This window comes from Mchenga conophoros, linkage group LG11 (assembly GCF_057382185.1).
Source record: "Mchenga conophoros isolate Kocher_MC1m ecotype Shallow Benthic linkage group LG11, M_conophoros_male_GT1.1, whole genome shotgun sequence".
In the NCBI taxonomy this organism is placed as follows: Eukaryota; Metazoa; Chordata; class Actinopteri; order Cichliformes; family Cichlidae; genus Mchenga; species Mchenga conophoros.
Window position 1 is genome coordinate 18,847,387 of NC_140536.1, and position 21,771 is coordinate 18,869,157.

At 38.7% G+C, this 21,771-nt stretch overlaps 1 protein-coding gene across 4 annotated transcripts in view; it reads right to left on the reverse strand.

Moving 5' to 3' along the window:
• Window positions 1-21,771, reverse strand: part of bcan (brevican) — a 30,976-nt gene that overhangs the window by 1,821 nt on the left and 7,384 nt on the right. The window contains exons 2-14 of one of the 4 annotated variants that reach the window (XM_085291293.1): window positions 16,030-16,112; window positions 13,079-13,471; window positions 10,720-10,894; window positions 10,159-10,286; window positions 8,737-9,030; window positions 7,642-8,514; window positions 6,240-6,980; window positions 4,655-4,894; window positions 3,543-3,647; window positions 3,273-3,431; window positions 1,640-1,722; window positions 1,321-1,465; window positions 1,022-1,204 (exon numbers count right to left, since the gene is read on the reverse strand). In XM_085291293.1, coding sequence (XP_085147419.1) covers window positions 1,022-1,204; window positions 1,321-1,465; window positions 1,640-1,722; window positions 3,273-3,431; window positions 3,543-3,647; window positions 4,655-4,894; window positions 6,240-6,980; window positions 7,642-8,514; window positions 8,737-9,030; window positions 10,159-10,286; window positions 10,720-10,894; window positions 13,079-13,471; window positions 16,030-16,112 — 3,602 coding nt within the window. Of the gene's footprint in view, window positions 1-1,021; window positions 1,205-1,320; window positions 1,466-1,639; window positions 1,723-3,272; window positions 3,432-3,542; window positions 3,648-4,654; window positions 4,898-6,239; window positions 6,981-7,641; window positions 8,515-8,736; window positions 9,031-10,158; window positions 10,287-10,719; window positions 10,895-13,078; window positions 13,487-16,029; window positions 16,113-21,771 lie in introns of all 4 variants that reach the window. The other 3 variants (XM_085291292.1, XM_085291291.1, XM_085291289.1) reach the window with 3 other exon arrangements.

The window sequence follows — 21,771 nt, forward strand, 5'->3', positions numbered from 1 at the left end:
TAGCGCGATCTGCCTTATTACAAGACCTGCCATTACTGTGCATTTAGGTGACCATGATGAGAGAGACAGACAGAGTCTGGCTCAGATGCTGGCAGTTCTCGCTGCAGTCTACCGGTAGCGTCTCCTTTCAGGCCAGGATAGACGAATGTCACCGAGCAGTGACTAAGTTTGTGGTAAAAGGCTTGCACCCATTTGCCACAGCAGATGCCCCCGATTTTCGGTAAGTGAATGTGTTTAATTGTAGGCAGGGACATTACTGGATATTCTTGTGTAATTGCTACAAAATAATTTATGTTATACTTTGTTATTGCTACAGAAGAATATTTATTTTATTATTTTACATTTACAATTTTTTTCCTGGGGACCCTGTGACACCCCATTGAAGAGCCACAGGCTGGATCTCTTAAGATCTCACTGTTGGGTTTGTAAGGCCATGTTACTCCTAAATTTCTATCTTATTCAAAGAGAAGATATAAAACAAAGTTCTAAGCTATTCGACCTTAGTGTTCTCCTTTTTTAAAAAGAATCGATAAGAGAATCGATAAAGAATCGAATCATTAAACAGAATCGAAAATGGAATCGGAATCGTGAAAATCTTATCAATACCCATCCCTACTCATAGTGGACAGTCTCAGCTGAATCTAAGATATTCTTTCTTGCCCAAAGTTGGTATGTTCAGTACACCTTAACACCTGCAGACACTTTCTTTTAGTCCCACTCTTGGCCATTATGTCACGTTACTTCTTGTACTACAGAGGTCAATACATGCATGTCTGATTTTCTATTATATTGTTCACTCAGACTGAAAAAATATCTTTTTTAGGGACTAAAAATAGAGCAATATTTCACTGATCTGATATCTGAAGATATTCTGTTGTAAGGCTTTTAGGTAAAAAAAAAATATCAGAAAAGTGCTTTTGTATGTAATTTACATTATAGTCACATATTACATTGCAGAAGCACGTGACTGTTTTATAGTAATAGGTGTAACTAATCATGCTCAGACATATGATGGACTTACTTGGCATGCAGGTAATTTGAGGCTCTTCCCACTGGCCACCTGGCAGGCATTTAATGACAGGATTCATTTTCTGGACAAAATCCTCTTCACAGTAGTATCGCACTTTGGTGTTTGTCTCGTAACGCAACCGCTTTTTCCCAAACACCTTGGCATGGGGAACATGGGGGGGCTCACCACAGGAGGCTGTTGGAAACCACTTTGAGTCTTAGATCTTTACTCTTTTTTTTTTCTTTTTTTTTTTTTAGAAAAGGAGTTTAAAAAAGAAGGAATTAGGGGAGATTAAAATGAGGTGAACTCACTGACGCCCTTCTTGCAGGTGTATGACAAGTGGTAGTTGCATGGCACGTCGCTCCAGCGGCCTCCATCATGCCACACCATCACCGCACAGTCCTCACCAGACAGGAAGTAGCTGTCAGGCTGCCCTTTGTACCAGTTTTCATAGAGCTGACAAAGAGAAGTGAGCAGATTTGAAATTACATAGTAATCTGGTTGATTGTGCTCTCATTCTCACAGTCATAAATCAGGTGACTAAACAAACCAAATGTAAGAAAATCATGTTAAACAGCTGATAAATCCTCTGAATCTCAAACATGTCAGGTCAAAACTAATAAAACTCACCAGTGGGTTTCCATCTGACCAGCGGAAATCTCCCTCAATGGTTCTGTCATTTAGTCCAATCCACTGATATTCTCTGTATTTTTCTAAAATTAGCATAAGAATATATGTATTATATATATTGTTTATTAAGTCATTGCACTTTTTTAGGACAATTTGTAGACAGTTTTCTGTTTGTTGCCATTTTTTTTTCAAATTAGTAAACCCTATTTTTACTTCTGAGAAACACTGCCACTCTAAGATGCTCGTCTTATATCCAATCACCTTTTGCCAATTAACCTAATTAAATTATGTTTGTCCAGCTGTTTCTGTGTTGTACTGTGAATAATGCACTTTATGACATTTGCAAATCATTCTGTTTTTATTTACATTTTACACAGCATCACAACTTTTTGTTGTGATAAAAAAAATGCTTCATGTTCCCAATGTAACATTTATCCACAGCATGTAAACAATATACTAATATATTTTCACACTTAAACTGTTTGTCAGCAACAATAATTTGAATTAAAGTATGTTTTGTGAGAAAATTATGAAAGAAAAAAATCTTTTGTGGTACACATTCCTGCTTTAAAGTTCTCTGCTGTTTTGGGAAGCCGGCTGCTTTTCACATCCTTACATAAGAGTATCAGTTAATAGGATCAGTGCCCACTGCCTGCCGAGCACAAGGAGCCGCCACCACAGCGATGTCAGATAACGATGTCATCGCCCCTTAGCAAGACAAAATACCAACAGCAGCTGTGAGTCACTGCCATGTTCTTGGAAAGAAAAACAAATTCCAAGTGATGAAAGACACGAGAGGTTATTGTTGTGTCTTGTCTGGAGAAAATCTCAGCGTCTCGTTCCTAAAACAAACTCATGACTTTTCATTTTTTAACAGTTTGACTCATGTTGAAGCATGAAAAGTGACTGGTTTGACACCTGCCTCTGCATGGCAAGGCACAAAACCCAACTGCACAAAACCCAAAGAGAACTCAGCTATTAGAAACAACAAAATTCATACTGTCCTTTGATTGGGAATGTGACTGTTTTTTACAATGAATTTTAGATTTTATGCGTGGAGAACAAAATATATTATGCATTACTGACCACTGTGCCAGCATCTACCAACGTTTCTCCACCTCGATTAGGTTACGGACATTTGAAACAAATGAACAAAAATATTTGTACTTATTTCAGTAACTAAACTTAACAAGTACCATTAAGTTTTTCATGGGAGCAACCCTCATACTCAACTCTGCTGCTCAACCCACACATGTGGGGAAATAAACAGGTTTTCCAACTGTATAGGACTTACTGCCACAAAGCATTATTACAACAAAGAAATAAATGACCAAATACATACTTTCTTACTTTTTGTGACAGGTTTATTTTTTAATGTTGTGTAATTCAGTGTATGCTTCTTAGACATGAATTGCATTTTTCAAGTAAGTATTTCAAAGCTTTGCAAGATTACCCAGTGCAAACATTAAAAATATACAGACAATCTAAAACTTTGTCATCATTATTTGTGTGATATACTTGACGTTTCTTCAGCTTCAAGAAGTAACATTTAACTCGTGCAGTCAAATGATGTTTTTGCTTCCTGATTACAAAATCTTTGATAATCATATGAGTCACTTGAGTCATGTTTTACCATTGATGTAGTCCTGCTCCTCAGGAGTCATGACAGAGAGCAGATGCCCGCCGCACATCCGACAGTGCTGCTCAGCTGCCTCCCAGCTCTGCCGCTTGCTAAAATGACGATAACAATATCCTTGAAATTTCTCCCAGCCTGGCTCACACATCTCCAGGTCTGAGACAGAAGAAAGGACAGAAAAATATCAAGAAATGTATTAAGTCTGAATAAGTAGAAAGGTTGGCTTATGTTTGGAAGATTGTACATCTGTATTTTATGGTGCTATACCTTTCTGGCAAAAGTCTCCTCCATAACCAGGTAGACAAAAGCATCTTAACGATTCACCGTCAACACAAGTGCCTCCATTCAAACAGGGATTCTCCAAGCAGGAGTCTGTAGATATGAGAAATGACAGTTATAACAGAGATCCAGAAATATTTCAGATGTGTGCATTATTCTGTATCTGTGAAACTAATATTTATGAAATTTAAAAAAACGGCATACTTTATTCATTGTATTAAATTGTCAGAGTCCATGTATACAAACATTAATTTCCCAGCTGTTTTCTATGTTAATGGGGATAAAATTGCATATATGTGTCTTATTTTATTGACAATTATACAACTTATTGCTTAAAAACTCAAAATACACTTAAAAAAAGGAACAGATTATAAAGATAAAACTGCTCAATTGACTAGTAGGCTGTCTGATTTTCAAATGTAAAACCCCTTCAAAGACACACCAGCAGAGGGAGCTGTTGCCTCAAACATGGTTTCTCCAAATTAGTTTCCAGTATTTACTCTGTTAGTCAAATTTTAATATTGCAAGTCATTTAATGTCATTTTAAAAATGGGTTTCTTTTTAAAAAACAAAACAAAAACAATCTAACATTTTTAATTCCCTGAAGTGATCCTGCACATTAAGAAAGAACATCCTTCATTCCAGACTTACACATGAAATACAATATTTGAACTATAACTACAACAAAATCAACTCAAGGGATTTATGAGTCCGTGATGACATGACCTGGCTGTTCTTTACACTAAAATAACGAAATTATGTAAATAACAAATCTAATCTAAACTAATAACTGATCCATCCGTTGAGTTGCGTCAGCCTGAAGTCTTAAACCAGCAGTATAGGACTGGGCTATTTGATGAAAATCTAATATCGATATATTTTGGGGGGCTCTATCACAATGCACGATATATATCGCAATATGTCTTGAGCCGCAGTGCCCCTGGTACCGGGAGCAAGCGGGAAGCTACAGTTTAACCCTCTGTGCAGTATAAAATAAAACTCCACATTTGGCATTTTCCTAATCACACCTTACTCTTCCCAAAACACTGATAAGCATCAGCTGCTGTTTCTATTTGCACTTCTTTCTGGAGTACAGATACCTGAAAAGCCTCCTTGTCCTGCAGCTGAAACTTTGGCAGCAGGCAGGGAGGCAGCCATGGCAGTCTGCTCGTTCCCTTCAAAATACACAGGGTATATGGTGGGAGCAATGATAGTCATATCACTGTTGTCTGTGGTCAGTGCTGAGCTGGAGATCTCCTCCTCTTCAGGACGCCATGTGCATATTTTAACTGAAGGCTCGTCTGTGCCGGTCACCTCCATACTACCATGGGATCCATGTTCTGCTGAGACATTTCACAACATGTTCACAAGTTAATTTTAAAATCAGACAACAACTTTCTTGGAGTTTGTGTAAGTTGTCTAGCTCTCCGTGAGTAAATAAATATGTGGCTTATTAGAAACAGATATGTCCAGACTTCAGTACAACGCACTATGTAAGACGGTAGAAGAGGTTACTGTTAGATAAACAAAATATTTTTTGTGAAGTATCTAATTAAGACCTTTAGAGGAGACATATTATTCACAATCTACTTTGCCACTGTTGTGTGCATAATTAGGTATCCCCAATGTGTCAAGACACATAAAACATGAGAAAATAATATTTCTTTGATTTCTTTCATTTGGATCAGCAATCATATCTGTGGACCAATAAAATTTGCAGCTGTGGTGGCAAGCACAGCACTCCATCCATAAATAGATATGCCTGAAAAGCAAGAACTCATAAATGAAAGACAAACTAAGGCAGTTTGCCACTGTTATTTCACTGCTACAGCCACCAGAGCATGTCAAATGCTGTGCTTTTGCTGAACGAGCAAAGCTGGGTCCAAGTATTTGGAGGACATTTGAAAAGAACAGAAGATTCATTGATTTACTATTATTTTGATAGAAAATGGAAAATCTTAAGTGTGCCATTACCTTGATAGGCCGAAGATATGCCAAAAGAAGTCAAGAAGCAGGTTGCAAGTTTTTGCTTAATAGGTTAATAGGGCACAAAGTCCTGCTGTTAGAGTGATGTTACCAAGGACGAATGACCCTAAGGTTCATTGATGCTTAGATAGAGTGGCATATGCAGTAGTCACATCCACATGAATGCCAGTATCTGAACTGTCAGAGCAGAACATTGCTTGATCTCTTCTAATAGAGGTTTTCTCATCTACATTTTTTTCTTAGTTTCTTGTGACTGAAATGTGACATATGGTCTAATTAACCACCCAGAAGCCGCTTTCCATTTTTCTATAATAATACTATGTCTCACACATGACTTATGAATGACAGTGATTTCATACAATGGTCACTTAAAAAGTAAAAGTTCGTCATTAAAAGGTTACCATTTCCATCAATGTCAACTGACTCACAGTCAACTGAAGGAGCTGTTACTCCCGTTTGCAGCTCTACTGTGTCTGACAGAGATGTTATTGTAACAAACAGCAGCTCTTTTGGAGTTATAGCTAAAAACATGTTAAAAAAAACCCCAACAACAAAAACTGGATGGTACAGGCCTATAAACAAGGGTTTATGAATGATCTGCATGGTTTCTTCAGCTAAAACTTACAATACACATACTGGGAACATGTGCGCCCTACATTTATTTGTTAGAAAGGGGTGTCGGACCCTTTTAAACTTTACCATTAATGGTCCCGGTGTTGATCTCTTGCTCGTTAGAAGCATCATCAGTTTCCTCAGGAGCAGCAGGAGGCTCAGCGCTATATTCTCGATCAGACCGAGACTCCTGTGGTGTGGCAGGAGAAAGCTCAGGTTCCCAATTGGGTGTGAGTGTTAAATGAGGGATCAGAGTGATTTTTATCTCTGAATGAGGTGCATTCGTGCCAGCATCACCATTAACTCCTTCTGAATTGGTGTCCCCTGAGTTTTCTGGGTTTTCTCCTGACGATTTACCTGGTCCTTCTGTGACATCTTTATCGGTCTCCTCTGGTGCAATATTTGTGATATTTTGGGCTGTATGGAGGATAATCACTGAGCTGTCTCCTAATCCCTCCATTTCGGGTTTATCCTGAATGTCGTCCAATGGCTCAGCCCCAGATGAAACGTTGCTTTCTGGTATGTAGGTTATTATCTCTGAACTGGCTTCAACTTCAACAGGAGGAGGAGATAAGGTTGCAGAGATTGGGGATCCCAACAATAAGACAGGTTGGTTTTTTAGAACAGGAGCGTCGATGCTGAGGCCTGTGTCGTCTGAGAAAGTGATGACCTCCGCAGTTGAGATTACAGTTGGAGGGTTGTGTCCACTCTGCTCTGCCAGATCATCTGTTGCCACGTCTCCTGAAGTGCTACTCAATTCCTCAGCGCTATGCTCAATTGGGATGGAGGACTCCGTTACATCTGAGTGGGCTTGAGTAGGATCGTAACCTGCAAACAAAAACAAAAAAATCTCTACACTTCTGAAGCAATTTAGACTGATAATGGGGAAACACAATGCATGGTATAATGCTAAAAACTAGTAAAGTAGCAAAGAAAAGTAGCAATTTGGGTATTGGAAATATAAAAACCGTTTACAGGCCTAGACAGAAAATTGTGTTTAAGATATACATAATGTCACTGTGGGTCATTTGGGCAACTTTTTGTTGGATGCAGATGTGGACAGGCAGGTGGGCTGACAGTACCATTTAATGGTGCTCAGAAATAATGTAGCAGTGTGCAGAACAACATACACACACACACAATCTCTACCAGTAGATGAAATATACAACCTTTAGAACTCTAGAAACTCTAGAAAGAGTAACTCTTAATGAAAATAGACTGCCATTTACTCTGAATGACTAATCAAACAATTTAAACTACAGCTCTTATTTAACCATGTACTATTTTTTCTATATTTTACATATTTAACCACATCTAATCCATGGCTAGTTTTAGAATCACTAGTTAACACTTTTGGGAAGAAACCCCCAGACACAGATGGAGAATGACTGCAGCCAGGGTTCAAACCTTCCTGCTGTGAAGGCACAGTGCTAATCACGGCACTACGACCCGTCTTATGGGCTAAATTTCACATTTAAATCTCACTTACTTGAATCAAGGTTTGACTTAGTGACCACTTTGGTTATGGCAGTGGTGTCCAAATCGACTGTCACAGAATGCTCCTGTTCTTCATCTGGAGAATCATCAGCTGTACTTTTATCAAAAGCAAAAGCTGGCATCGGTGAAGTGGCAAGAACATCTGTTACCTCAGTGTGGAGTGAAGTCATTGCCACTGATATCTCCTCACTAGTACCAGTGCTGGCTTCTTCTGGCTGTTCTGAAGCATCATAAGAGGTGCTCACATAGACAAGCTCAGTCACTGAGGCATTTTCCTCAGGGACATATGGAGTGTGGTCCTTTTGCAAAACAGGTAAATCCCACTCTTGATGCACCTCATCAGCTCCAGATGTGGCATTACTAACTGGCACATCTGGATTTTCAGTCATAGAAATATGATGCTCTGTGGGTTCTCCACTTTCTGGATCTGCCACATCAGTTATGGGTATAATGGAGTAATAACCAACTGTAACTACATTATCTGTGTTTGGAGAAGGGGATGAAATTATATACGACTCCTCGTGATCTGTGTCTGGATCCTCTTCGGGTGCTGGCTGATAGGACTCAGGGTAGTTGGCTTTCTTTACCAGTTCCCAAGTGTCATTGGTGGACATGTGCTCTTGGTGATCAGACAGAGGAGTTGCAGTCTGAGGAATGTCTGCTGTCAATTGTGATATTGTCACTGTGTGAGCATCGACAGTACCCTGCTTTATTGGATTTGTAGTCTGGGCAACTCCATCTGTCATTGCTTCACTTTTGCTGACATCCTCCTGCGAGGACGTAGTTACAAAAACAATATCTTGGCCAATATCCTCTGGCTCAGTGGCTAAAACCTGGGGAGAATCTGTGTAGGGGCCATTATCACCTGGAGAAAGAAACATAATTTGAAAAAAAAAAAAACTGAATTCACAATATCCTTATGTTTACTGGGATCTTCATGGCAATAAATGTAAAATACCAAGTTGAATTTTACGTAATAAAGCTATATTTCTTTTCTGTCCTTTTATCCATGAAACTACCTACAAAAGCACCGGCACTGAGGGGACAGAATAAACTCAAATAGAAATTACACGACTTGCTCTCTTACTTCTGAAGCAGTAGACATCATGTCGAGAGTGGGTCTCAGGAAAGCCCGTCTGGTTGCTGTATCTGTAAACGGTTCTGACCCCAGGTTCACCACCTCCACAGCGCTCTCTAGGGGTGACAATGGGGTACCGCACACTCCCGTCTGCCAGCCACCCTGGGCTGCAGTGATTTAGTCCGTCATTCCAAGCTGCATAAAGCTGAGCAGTGGTGGCCAACTCTGCACCATGACTGAGACAGTAGGCCTTTGCCTCACCAAAGGTGAAACGCTGGGGGGTGGAGCCATGGAACACCTCACCTTTCAAACAGAGAAACAATAATGTTGACATGTTACTTTTGCTACATTTTTACTAGTGATGTGCGATACCACTATATTTCCTTTCCGATCCGATACCAAGTAAAATTCAGGGTGGTATCGACGATACTGATCTGATACCGATACTCTGTACAAAAACTTAATGCTTCATTGTATTTCATAATACAATATATAATTGTATTATGTAATTGTAATAATAATATAATAATATAGCTTCATAATGATTACAGGACATCAGACTACTTGTTCTTATTGCTTAATAATGCAGAATTATCATATAGAAATTCAGTTCGACTCAACATAAGCTCATCATATTCTGTGATATGATTTACTCTGAGGTGTTTGACGAGGTCAGTGGTGTTGCCACAAAACCTCACTGTCTTGCCACATATATCGCAAACCATGTCTTGGCTGTTTGTGGCGGTAAAATACGTCCACACATAAATCAGTTTACGCTCAGCTATTGTTGCGAGTGCGCACGACAGGGGCTGTAACACATTTATACAGCCATATTTCGCATATGACTATGAAAGGTGTAAGAAGTAGTTCCTTCCAATTTAGACGATCTGAATGATATAGTTTCTTTTCACTGTGTTCCTGTTGATGAAAAACTACAAATTTACCCCAAAGTACTAAAATATGAATATTTTAATATGAGAATCAATTCTAGAACATAAATTGTTGGTATCGGAAGAAGATCCGCACACCACTAATCTTTACATACTATGTCTAATAAAGCGGGCAATTGCCATAAAGGTATTTTTGATCATTAAGGGTTTCAAGGCATGCTTTAAGTGCAACTAGGCGGCGATATGCTTGCTCAGATTTAGCAAAAGTTTTTACCAAAGTTTTGAGAACCCCAGTGATCCTCTAAAAATAAATTGTTACTAATCATAGAAATCGCTTTTATGCTAAAAGGAAAGAAACAAGCAGGTTTTACACATTTAACACATCACAGAACCATATCATATTACTGAATCTGCAGTTATTAAAACTGGTGACAAAATATACAAAAAGAGTACAAAAATAAGACACAGGTTTTATCATAAAATACATTTAACATTAAAAACTTGTGAAATGCATTTTACAAGTTTTTAATAGTTGTATTACCATGAATATTCTCCACATAGCAGTACACGTCATATAGCTCATCGGGCTCTAATAGTCCATAGTTCCTCACTCCTGGCAAGCCATCCATGTCTCCAAAACAGCCCTCTCTTGGCATCTGAATGGGGTATCTGTGGATGGAAATGCCAAACATCACTGAAGCACCTCTTCTTCTCTAATGGCAGCACTCTAAACATGGCACTTGTGTAAGTACATTTGTGAGTAGGTCTTGAAGAGCTGAAATGTCTGGTTTGAGATCAGATGAGTGACTCTCAGGTACTTGACAATCTCTGTGTTATAATGTGGAGAGCATATCAAATATTAGCTATCTGAGTGGAGCACTATCATCCCCCGAATGACTGACCTCTACACTAAATGCTCTTTTTTCTACATAGAAAACAACAAGTCAATCTACAATGTCAGGCCTGATGTTTGTTTGGAGCTGAAGAAAGGATTTGGATTGATTGCAAATGTACGCTGAAAACAACCTTGAATTAATTCACATAAAATGCTTAAAAGGCCAAACATTGCCAAGTAATGTGCCCTGTCCTCTCAGGTCCTCACCTCACAGAGTGGTCTGAGAGCCAGCCTGCATCGCACTGCTCATATCCGCTGTTATAAGAAGCAAGTAGCTGCTCTGGGGTAGCGATGTCAGCCCCGATGTCCTCACAAGCCTCTTTAGCCTGCTCAAAGGTAAAAGCGTAGCGGCTGGATGCATCGCGGTAGTGAAACACCACACCTGCAAAAAAAAGAAAAGCTTTGTGAAATCTGTGCAGATCTTGTAAAACATGTAGTACTAAACAAGCACTCACATAAACAGATATCACAAAGAAAAATACATTATTGCAGAGCACATTATCAACATGATAAAATCAAATCATAAAATTATAAAAAAAAATAACTTAACTAACTGCGATAGAATGCACTTTGCAGTTTAATCTTTTGACTTAGCTTTAAGATTCCTGTAATGGTTTCATTACTCCATCGGTGGCTGTTCCAAAACACAAGTATTTTTAAGCTTAATTGGCTTCAGCTGAGCATATGCTGCTTGGCTACCTGCTGAGAATGTCACCACTTAAACAAAAGATGGGCTGCATGTTGTATTCACCGTGATTGGGATTCGTCTTGTATATTAGAAGGGGACATGAAACGCTATACATATAAAGGCTAATATACACCATTGAGCCTGCTCTTGAAAAACAGACATAGGTGTAACATTGTCTGTGAAGCTGGATTTAAGAAATAAGTGCTTAAAGTTTTAAAAACATGTTTACGACCATCTTGTGTCTGTGAGTGTGTCATGACATCATGTGTTTGGTTGGTTGCGGCTAACAGACTTAGTTTAAGCTAAATAGTGATAGAATCAATACCTCAGTGGAAAACAAGGACTAATGTAAGTCTATTAGCCGCAGCCAACCATTCAACCACATGACGTCACGTCCCCTACTGACAGAAGACAGCAGTAAACTTTGGCTTCAAGGACTTTTCCAGCTTTAATCCGGCATTACGTCTATGTCGGTTTTTGAGAGCAGGGCTCAGTGGTGTATATTAGCCTTTATATGTGTAGTGTTTCATGTCCCCTTTAAATTAATTAAATGGAATCTGAAATGAATTCCTTTCTTCTGTTAACTACAAGAAGAAGTTGGTTTATTTCCTTAAATTTACATCCCAACAGCCCAACCTTATTGTGACCTTAGTGAGCAATACAATGGAATTCTTGTCATTATTTAATGCAAACTTCGTGAAACCAGCATTCAGAGCCTGATATATTAGCTCACAAATTACTGTGGTCAGAATATCCATATTGTATTGCTTTGAGAGGGCAAAGTCATTCATCACACATGCTGAAACTGTGCATACTATTGATACAGAAACAGGAGAGAAACAGCAGCTTTTCTTTTGTTCTTTAGGGAACGGTTGACCTTATTCCTTTTCATCGTATTGACTGGGACACTTTTCTTTGACTCGGAGTCAAGACACACCTGACTTACACCACCGACTCACTCATACCTGGGCAAGGCCATTTCACTATTTTACTAAGTCATTGTGACATTATTGCTTGTGGAATAACTACATGATGTGGTTCGCTCTGTTTATTTTAGTACGAAAGGTGGCACGCATTGCTTTTTTGTCTGTGTAAAAAAGTTGTGCTTTGAAAAGCATCACGCACAGCAAAATGCACTAAAAAGACATTGGAGGAGATTTTGCCATTCATCTAAAAGAATGTTGATATTTATTTGAAAAGGGAAGGTGAAAAACTTTCAGGTCGCTGAAAACATCTCTTTACATAAAGTCAAACTCCACTACAGGCCTGTTAAATAAACTCCCAGTGCACAGATTTCTTGATAACAGCTAGATATAAACTCCAAATCTGCTAAACTTTCACCTCTGAACCAAAGTTAACCTGATTCTAGCCTTAAATGATTGGAATTATGTTGAATTCAATCGTTCCCTGTAGTGTTTCAGACTAAAGACCAGATTTAGCCCAGAAAACAACATTCATGGACAAGTGATGCTGGAGGTACAGTATATCTGTGTAGTATCTATCATTATACTGTTAACAGTAGGAACATTTCACAGCTAAACAGATAAAAACAGATGTTTTAAATCTCAAGTAGCAAAACCTTGACCATCAGATGTATAAATAAGTCAGTTTCTAATAGATTCACAACTATCATTGATAGAAATTACATTTGCGTGTTATTCACTGTGTGAAAGCAGCTAAGAGTAAAGTTTCTAAAATGATTCCGAACTCACTGCACATGTTCATAGTATTTGGTCCATGGCCATTAATTCATAAACAATTTAAGTGTAGCTTAACTTTAAAAGGGAAATTCTTAGTATGTTCATTTATTGACCACATTATATTATGTTGTTGACTGACAGTCTGATAAAAAAAAAAATATATATATATATGTCTCACCTTTGACCTTGACCTGCACAACATCATTAGCATCCTCGAGACCTTGCTGCACCTCACAGCGGTAAAAACCAGTGTCGTTCTGCCTCACGCTCTCAAGACGCAGGGTGAGGTCAGCGGGGGAGTAGGCATAGTTGAACAGAGAGGCCCGTTCCTTGTAGGCCTCACTGACCCTCACTCTGTCACCACGGGCCACCAGGATCTCTGTCTCCATGCCATGATTCAGGATACTCCATTTAATCCGGGGGACAGACAGCACAGCGTGGCGACCACTGGTAGAGGGGGATGGCGGCGGGTGTGCCAGAGACACCAGGCAGGGTAAAGTCAGAGAGCCACCGAGCACCGCAAACACAGGTTGGGTGGCTGGGATGGTTACATGGAGAAGCTTCGAATCATCTGAGAAGAGGCAAGCTTTAAAGTAACAAGCGACCTTTTGTAATGCACTCTAATTTTTTATAAGAATCAGATGAGAAGGTCAAGACCACTGTCATGTTTGTGTGTTAAGTACATATCCAAACCCTCACAACCATGCCTTTCTAACTTTCTCTCTAAAATGCTCAACCTGAGATGCCCCTTATATACATTCATATCTGGTCACTGTACAACTCTGCTACCTTTAGTTTTACCTCCTGTCTTTTTGCTACCATATCCAAACTAGGCATCATAGTGTAGGTCTCACTGCCACCTTCTAAACTGTCCTTTTTCACACTTGCTGCTATCCTTCTGTCACATATCACCCTTGACACACTCTCTTCTTCACCTCTTTTATGCACCGGCTGACCCCAGGCACTCATTCACCTTCACTACCACCATATTTGCATTATCTACCACTGAAGCAGTAGAGAGCAGTGATGTGGCTGTAGTGAACACGTATTTCAAGGTGGATTCGGGGGGAAATGTAACTAGGCGTAGGGTGACCTTGGACGGGAAGAAGAGGTAGTGAGTGAAGGTAGATCCAAGGATGAAATGGTGGAAGTTGAAGAAGGAAGAATGTTGCAGGGAATTCAAGGAGGAAGAAATTGGGCGATATGGTAGAGTTACCAGATGCATGATGAAGGAAGCTGCCAAGATGGTGTTTTGTATATCCTATGGACAAAGGAAAGTGGATAAGGAGACTTGGTGATGGAATGAGAAAGTACAGATAAGCATTGAATGGAAGATTTTGGCAAAGAAAAAGTAGGATAGTGAAGGAGTAATTCAAGGCTGTGGTTTACAGCAAATAGAGAGGTGGTAAAAAAATGAAAAAGGCTTATAGTGATTTGTATGTGAAGCTGGAGACTAAGGAAGGAGAAAGAGACTTGCAGCATTTGGCTAGATAGAAAGACTGAACTTGAAAGGATGTGCCGGAGGTTAGGATGATTAAAGATATAGGTGGTAACATACTAACAAGTGAAGAGAGTGTATTGAGAGTGTTGAAGGAGTCGTTTGAGGAACTGAGGAATGAAAATGAGAGAGAGAATAAGGCAGATGGAAAAAACGGTTCCTACAAAGCAAGTGAGGGCAGCTTTGGAGAGGTTGGAACTAGGAATGTGATTTGTCCAGAGGATATGCCTGTGGTGGTGTGGAGATGTCTTGGAGAGAGCGTAGTGGACTTTTAAACCAGATTTCTGAACACAAATTTGGAGAGTGAGAGGATGCCTGAGGAGTGGAGAAGTGAACTGGTACTGATTTTCAAGGACAGGGGTGATGTACAGCGCTGTAATAACTACAGATGGGATAAAGTTGATGAGCCATATCATGAAGATATGTGACAGAGGTGTTAAAGCTAGGTTAAGCAGAGAGGTGACGATCAGTGAGCGGTAATATGGCTTCATGCATTACAGATGTGATGTTTGCTTTGACAGGAGCTGCGCTGTTTCTTTGCGTATCTAGTGAAAGCATATGATTGGGTGCCAAGAGGGGAACTGTGGTATTGTGTGAGGAAGTTAGAAGTGACAGAAAGGTATTTGAGGTTGGTGCAGGACATGTATGAGGACAGTGAGACAGTGCTGAGGTGTGTGATAGGAGTGACAGATGAATTTCAGGTTAGCACGAGATTACATCAGAAATTGTCTCCAAGCCCTTTCTTCTTTGCGATGGTGATGGACAGGCTGACAGATGTGGGCAGGCAGGAGTCTCCGTGGACTGTGATGTTTGCGGACAATGATGTGATTCAGTCACTGGTAAGTTCAAAATCAAACTCTGGTGGGTAAAATATGAAACATGGCTGAGGTTTTAAATAACAGTGTCGGTGTCCAAAGCAGAGGAAAGTTGACTTAAAGAGAGGGAGACATTACATTTAATTCATGTTTGTCAGACAGTGGATGAACCGAGGGTGTGCACCAAAACGCAGAAGGAAATGTGAATCACATAAAATTACTCTAGAAGAGCCCAAGAATAAGAAAGAAATGAAACTAGAAATGAGCATAAAAGGTCAATTTTAATTAGCTACTTCTTGGGTTATTATACATACTATTCATTGATGACAATTGTGTAAATATTTGTGTTTTAGTAATATTATATAAATTAGGGACACACAAACATGGCTCAGCCACTTCTCTTAAACGTAGACACAATGATGTTTCAACAAAATCTAATGTTAGCTAAATACAGTTACAGCTTTCATCCTGATGATGGTACTAGATGAAAAGTTAAGGGATTGCCTGTTGATATACAAAATGAGCCATTTGATTACTTTTTCTTTAATTTTCTTATTCTTTTGCTGACACAACGAAAGAGCTACATTTACATAGCGGTATCAATTAACCTTGATTTTTAGCTGGAACACTCAGATACCTTTGAGCATGGCTTCCACAGGGTGCATGTCAGCAAAAACAATAGATGACATCAAATGATTTAAGAGGACCCTACTGCCCTAAAATGTTAGAGGTCAGGTGTGATTTAATGAAGCTGTGGATGTCAGTAGTGGATGGCAGTGGTGAAAGTGACGGAGATAGAAAGGGAGAGGTGCATACCAGGCTCATGGAGGGAAGTAGAGGGCGATAGCAGGACAAAGAAACAGATGGCGCACAGCAGCGCACGCAGAGGCACATCCAGCCTGTGGGTAAAAGACAAGAAAGGAGACAGAGGGACATAATGTGTGAACCTGAATATGACAAGGAGTTCTCCAGTTTGAACAACATGTCTTTTAGGCATACTACTTCCTAATACCCTATCTTCACTTTCAGTTATAGTACCCAGTGCATTAAATTTAAATCCCTTTTCATCAAACAAACAAAGAAAAAATTCTAATTAAATTAAAAAAAATAAATGATGAGTTGAAGTGCAAAAGAAGCAAAGGTTCTGTCACAGGAAGGATTATTGTCATTATTTTTCTTAATAAAAACAAATAAAACATATTTTTTGTGTTACAATATTGTGAATTAATCTAATGCTTTACATGTTATCATTTGTTTCTCAATTTTTGTCCAAAACCTGCTAAAATACATCACTGAGGCTTCCCAACAACAACAGTAAAAACAGATAACTCTTCTCTCTGGATGATGTAACATTCAGAGCTACTTAGGTGCTTGCATGTCTTTGGTAACTTCAATTTCACAAGCCGATGAAAAGCCTTTTTTTTTTAACATTGACACTTTTTCAGTTTTCTTTCTTGTTTCTATTTTGTTTGTTGTTAGGTTTTTATTTGTTACTAAAAATGACAACTGCAGTCACCCGTTTTTGAAAGGGTCAAACACTTTTGATGTCAGCCGCTGAAATGCAGCTTTTAAAGAACTACAAAACAGTGTGAACTTGACTTCTTGTGCCAATAATGCAGCCTCACTGAAAAACTTGAAGGCAACTTTTTAGAGTGCACTACTTTTATCCTTTTTTAAGCATTCTTGGTTCATGACATTGTAGACAGCTGCAGCTGCTGTTCCACAACACCTGACAGCAAGTATCTGCAAATATGAGTGTCTCACTAAGGAGAGAATAAAAAAGACACGCACTGATTTGAGAGATTCATCAAACTCAAAGCAGACAGGTAGTGACACCTGCTTTCATATCATGTTTAAACTGTCTAATAAAGCCAGTGAGCGGATAACATGAGCATCTTTGCAGGAAAAAAATGAGAGAATGATGAGCGTAGCCATCAAAAGTAATGCTGATACAACCACAAAAGATACAATTTAGAACACTGCAGATAGGAAACACAAAGGACTTTTTATAATATTATTAAAATAACACCTTCAAGAATAAACTAAAAGCCACGAGAGGCTAAGACTGGGCCTGCATACTTCAGTGATGCATTCTCCAAGAATAATGATTCACTGAGATAGAACAGCTTCAGCTGTTTCACCTTACTGACTTTTAGTTAATGATTTCCAGCTTTTTTCATTACTTTAGCTAGCCAGATTCATTGTGTTTATAACTAATAGTTTTATTTGTTTACTCTAAGAAAATGATTTTCAGCTGTTAGCCATGCATTTAGTGAAATGCTTCAACCATTATTTACAATTTCTGACTACATTTTCTATTGACTATGTGGGAAAAAGAATCATGCTATTTGTGGATAGAATCAGAAAATACAGAAAAACAGAACAAATTTATTTATTATTTAGCTCATGATATTCATGGGAAACTACACCCAGGTGTTCTGAGAAAAAAAACACAACCTTGAGTCATGATAAATAATATTAAAACAAGTAGTTGTGCAGATTAAATTTTTATATAAATTAATTATGAACAAGTTTGTTCGTGACCGGCTGTCACAATCAAATATTTTCATCAGCACTGTTGTTTGTGTTACTAATTTTTAGTTATATTGGGTAAATATTTTGAACTTGTATGTGTGGGTGTGTGTGTGTACAATTATCATTCTTATTCTTAGTTTGAGCTTGATGTGAGTTTAGTCTTCAAATTACAATTACAATGGCAACCTTCTCACAACCCTTTCGAGGCCTGTTTGAGAGTTAAAACTTGGTTTTAGGGTTAAAGTTAGGATCAATTTTTAACAGACTTTTTTTCAAGTCACGGTTAGACTGTTAGGTGTGATAGTTAAGGTTATTTTAAGGGGCTATACAATGTATTATGTGAATGAATGTTCCCATAAAGCTAGCTTTTCAAACATACCCGGGTGTTTTCGCTTTTGTGTGTGAGTCTGAGTGTGTGTAGGAGACAGAGAGAAGGACTGCCTGTGTGTCCTTGGAGCTTTGTGGCTGCTGTGAGTCAGACTTCAGGAGCTGTGGAGTGTGAGCTGAATTCTGATTTCTAGAAAACTCCCCGGAGGGTCAGACTGAAACCCAACCTCCAGCTAGAGTTACCATTATTAGCACCCATGTTACCCTGAGCATATTGTCTTTTGCTTTTGGTGTCCTGTTTTCCTTTGTTGTATTTTTTGGTAGTCCTAAGGGTATGTTACACCATTTTATGTTATCTCCTATCTGCTTTTTCTTCACAATGGCAACTAACAAACAAAGTGTGAAAGGCTTTTATCCAAGAGGAAAAGGCCTTTATATTACGAAGAGTTGCAGACAGGCTGCCGAGCTATAATATTACATTCTTTCCTCAAGAACTCGTCATGCAAGTTAAGACCAAAACTCAGTCAGTTATTGATTATACTTTAATTTCTACTGTAACAGCTTGTGGCCTTAGGACTTAAAATAGTCTTATAATCTGATTTTTAGTAAAGAAAAACCTTCATGAGTTTGTAATTTATTTCTAAAGCTACGTTGAGAATAAAAAGCAACAATTAAATTCAAAACCTCTTCTATCTCTTTTTTCTTTTTTTTTTAGTTAGAATTATCAACAGATGGCAGATTATTGGCCAGATGATTCAACCACAACCAAGCAAAAACCGAGCAGGTCACTCCTTCCCACAGGGGACAAAACCTGACAACACCTCGCCGGTGGGTCTGCATTAACGAGAGGTTCAACAGGAGGAAATAAATGAGGCTGAATGAGAGTAAATGGTTCATTCAGACTCTTAGATCTTTTATGCAAGCTCTTTTTACAAGTTGCCTGTGGAGAGGAGAAGAAGGTGGACTGTCTGTCTGCCTTAGCTGAAGATGAATGTGCAACTCTGGAATCAGACAGTTGTGTCAGTGAACGTTTCCTTTTGACTGAAAGGAGTATTAAACACGTGATGACGAGAGAAACTGAAGTTTGTTTTATAGTCTCAGCAGAGACAGACTTCTAATCAAAACAGGATTAATAAATAATCGCTCAAAGGCTCTTATAATGGACAAATATGAAGGCTTTGAAGGCTTTGAAGGGAGAAATGCCACATGGGATAAAGCTGGCCGTTCAAATCAATTTAACCGAACAGAGATTTAGACTGACAGGTACCGATATCCACTAAACTTAAATGGGAACGGGCTAAAGAAAAGAAAAGTGAAATTCACTAAAAATTTGTCATATGAGAAAGAGTGCCCTTGAGAAACATTTACATGTTACATAAAGATTACCAAAGTACAGCTCAGCACATAAAAAGGTGTGGGTAACAAAATAAATAAATGTAATTTAGACAATTCAAACAAGTTTGATTTTACATGAGTATTTTTATTTTATGCAACTTAATATTTTACCACAGAATTTACACGGTCCCTTCCCCTGCTTTTGTTTAGCGTACATCATCACTATAAAAGAGGGTCTCCAACAGCTGCTCCTCAAGAAATCCCATCTGTCGCTGGCATCAGCATTGAAGCCTGGGCTGGCTTCAGTGTCGATGCCAATTACGAAGCACGATACTCAGTTCTGTCTATTCTATTGCACCAACTATTGCACTTTTTACAAAAAATAAATATGTGGACTGATTGTCTGCTTGATTACCAGCTATAATCTTAAAAAGTTTAAACATAGTTGCACAAATGAAATGCTGATGTCTGATGTCTGACACCTTTTAGTCAATTAGCTTATTTGACTGGCTGACTTCAATATCTCCTGGCCAAATAGATAGAACTCAATTCTATCAATGGGAATTTTGCATATGTAATATTACTAAGTGTTACTGTTAAAGAGTTCCCACATTTGATGAGCAAAGTAACCAAAAGCAGAACACTTTGCATGACACCTTAAGGCTGTCAAAAGCAAATGCATTTCCAATTTCACCCACAATCTTACTGGTTGCTGTTTTTTTTTTTTTTTAATATAACTGGGATGTCAACATCTCATCTACAAAACTAGGATTTATTAAATGAGCACAACACCAGCTAGCTTGACTTGCTGATAAAATCTGAGACGCGAGAGATTTAGATGTCTCACATAGAGTATCAATGAATAAAAAGCAGCATACAAATATGAAAATATTGTAAAAACAAAAGAAGAAGAAGAAGTTCTTACACATAAGTATTCACACAAAGAGATATTTTATTAAGATCATTTCAAATTCTAACATTAATAACTTCTATAATAGTTGAACAAGCTTGAGTAAATAAGACAGTAATTGCATCTTCCATGCTCATTTTATTCATCTTCAGGTCACACTGATGTGAAACTTTCTGCAAACTATCAGCTATCTGTCTCCCTCACTTGATAATTCAGCTCCTCTGTGGGCGTAGCCTCCCACCATGACCACATTTCCACAGGGCATGAAGTTTATAGAGACACACAGAGTGAAGGAGAAATAACAAGAGAGAGAGCTCTTTTTTGCCAGGCAATGGATGCATTCTGGTCAACAACAGAAGTGCAAAGTCAGGCATCACAAGTGACTGAATAGTCAGTGACTTCACCTTAAGGGAAATGCAGTGAGGGCCAAGAGAGAGGATGTTTGACCGCTAAGTATGCCAGGAAAGGTCATTTGAGGCTGGAAGGGAGGTAGAGGGGGTGAACTACATTCTTAAGGACTGCACCAGCTTTGTGAGAGTTTGGCCCATTTGTCACTTTACCCAGGATGTGATGAGAGGGCTGATGCTCCAGCAGAAAGCTAAGTGCAGCACACATGCTGACATTTCTGTAAACGGGTTGACTGCATTACTGCATCTTTAGAGCATCAACCACAGTTAAGTGTTTGCAAAAAAGAAGACATTGGAGTTCTGTCATTGTGAATTTCAAGGAAAATCTACCTTTAGAATTACACTAAGCTTGACACACTAAAGGTTTATGACAGCAGTGCTAAGTTTACAGTTTTTAGAATTATTTCACACTTTTTCACTTTTTGGAGTTTTTTTGAGTGTTAGGTCTTAGAATACTGCCTCAGATATTTGTAAATTATGTGATGCTCTTAAGTTCATCAGTGCTCCAGCCTGATAAGATTATGAATACGAGGGGTAAAAATTAGCTTCCAAAAGGTGTCTTAGTCTCACCCTTACAGATCGTTTTCACTTTGGAGAAAGAGTTTGTATTTCCCGAAAAGAACTGGAGGAGTTGGCTGAGGAGAGAGCGGTCTGGGCTTCTGTGCTTGGACTGCTGCCCCGGTGACCCAGATCTTTACTGGCAGTACAAAGGGGATGGATGGATTTAGCTTTCCTTAGCTCTTTTATTTACAGTAAGGAACATGCAAATCTACTTCTGTTAGTTAGCATCAAAGCTGTAAGAAGAATTTACACAATAGTGAAGATCAAACAATTTTTTCTCTTACTGAATCATATTAAAGCTGTGGTATGTGTGCTTTAGTGACCAGTAGAAGAAGCTACACTTCTGAAAGACACTAGGACCTTGAGTTGTAATACAATCAAAATCAACTTAGAGGTTGTTATTTCATGTATCTATATAATGTCTATTTTACTACTGTAAAATCTATATTTTACTACTGTATTTTTACAGCAAAAACATCCTAT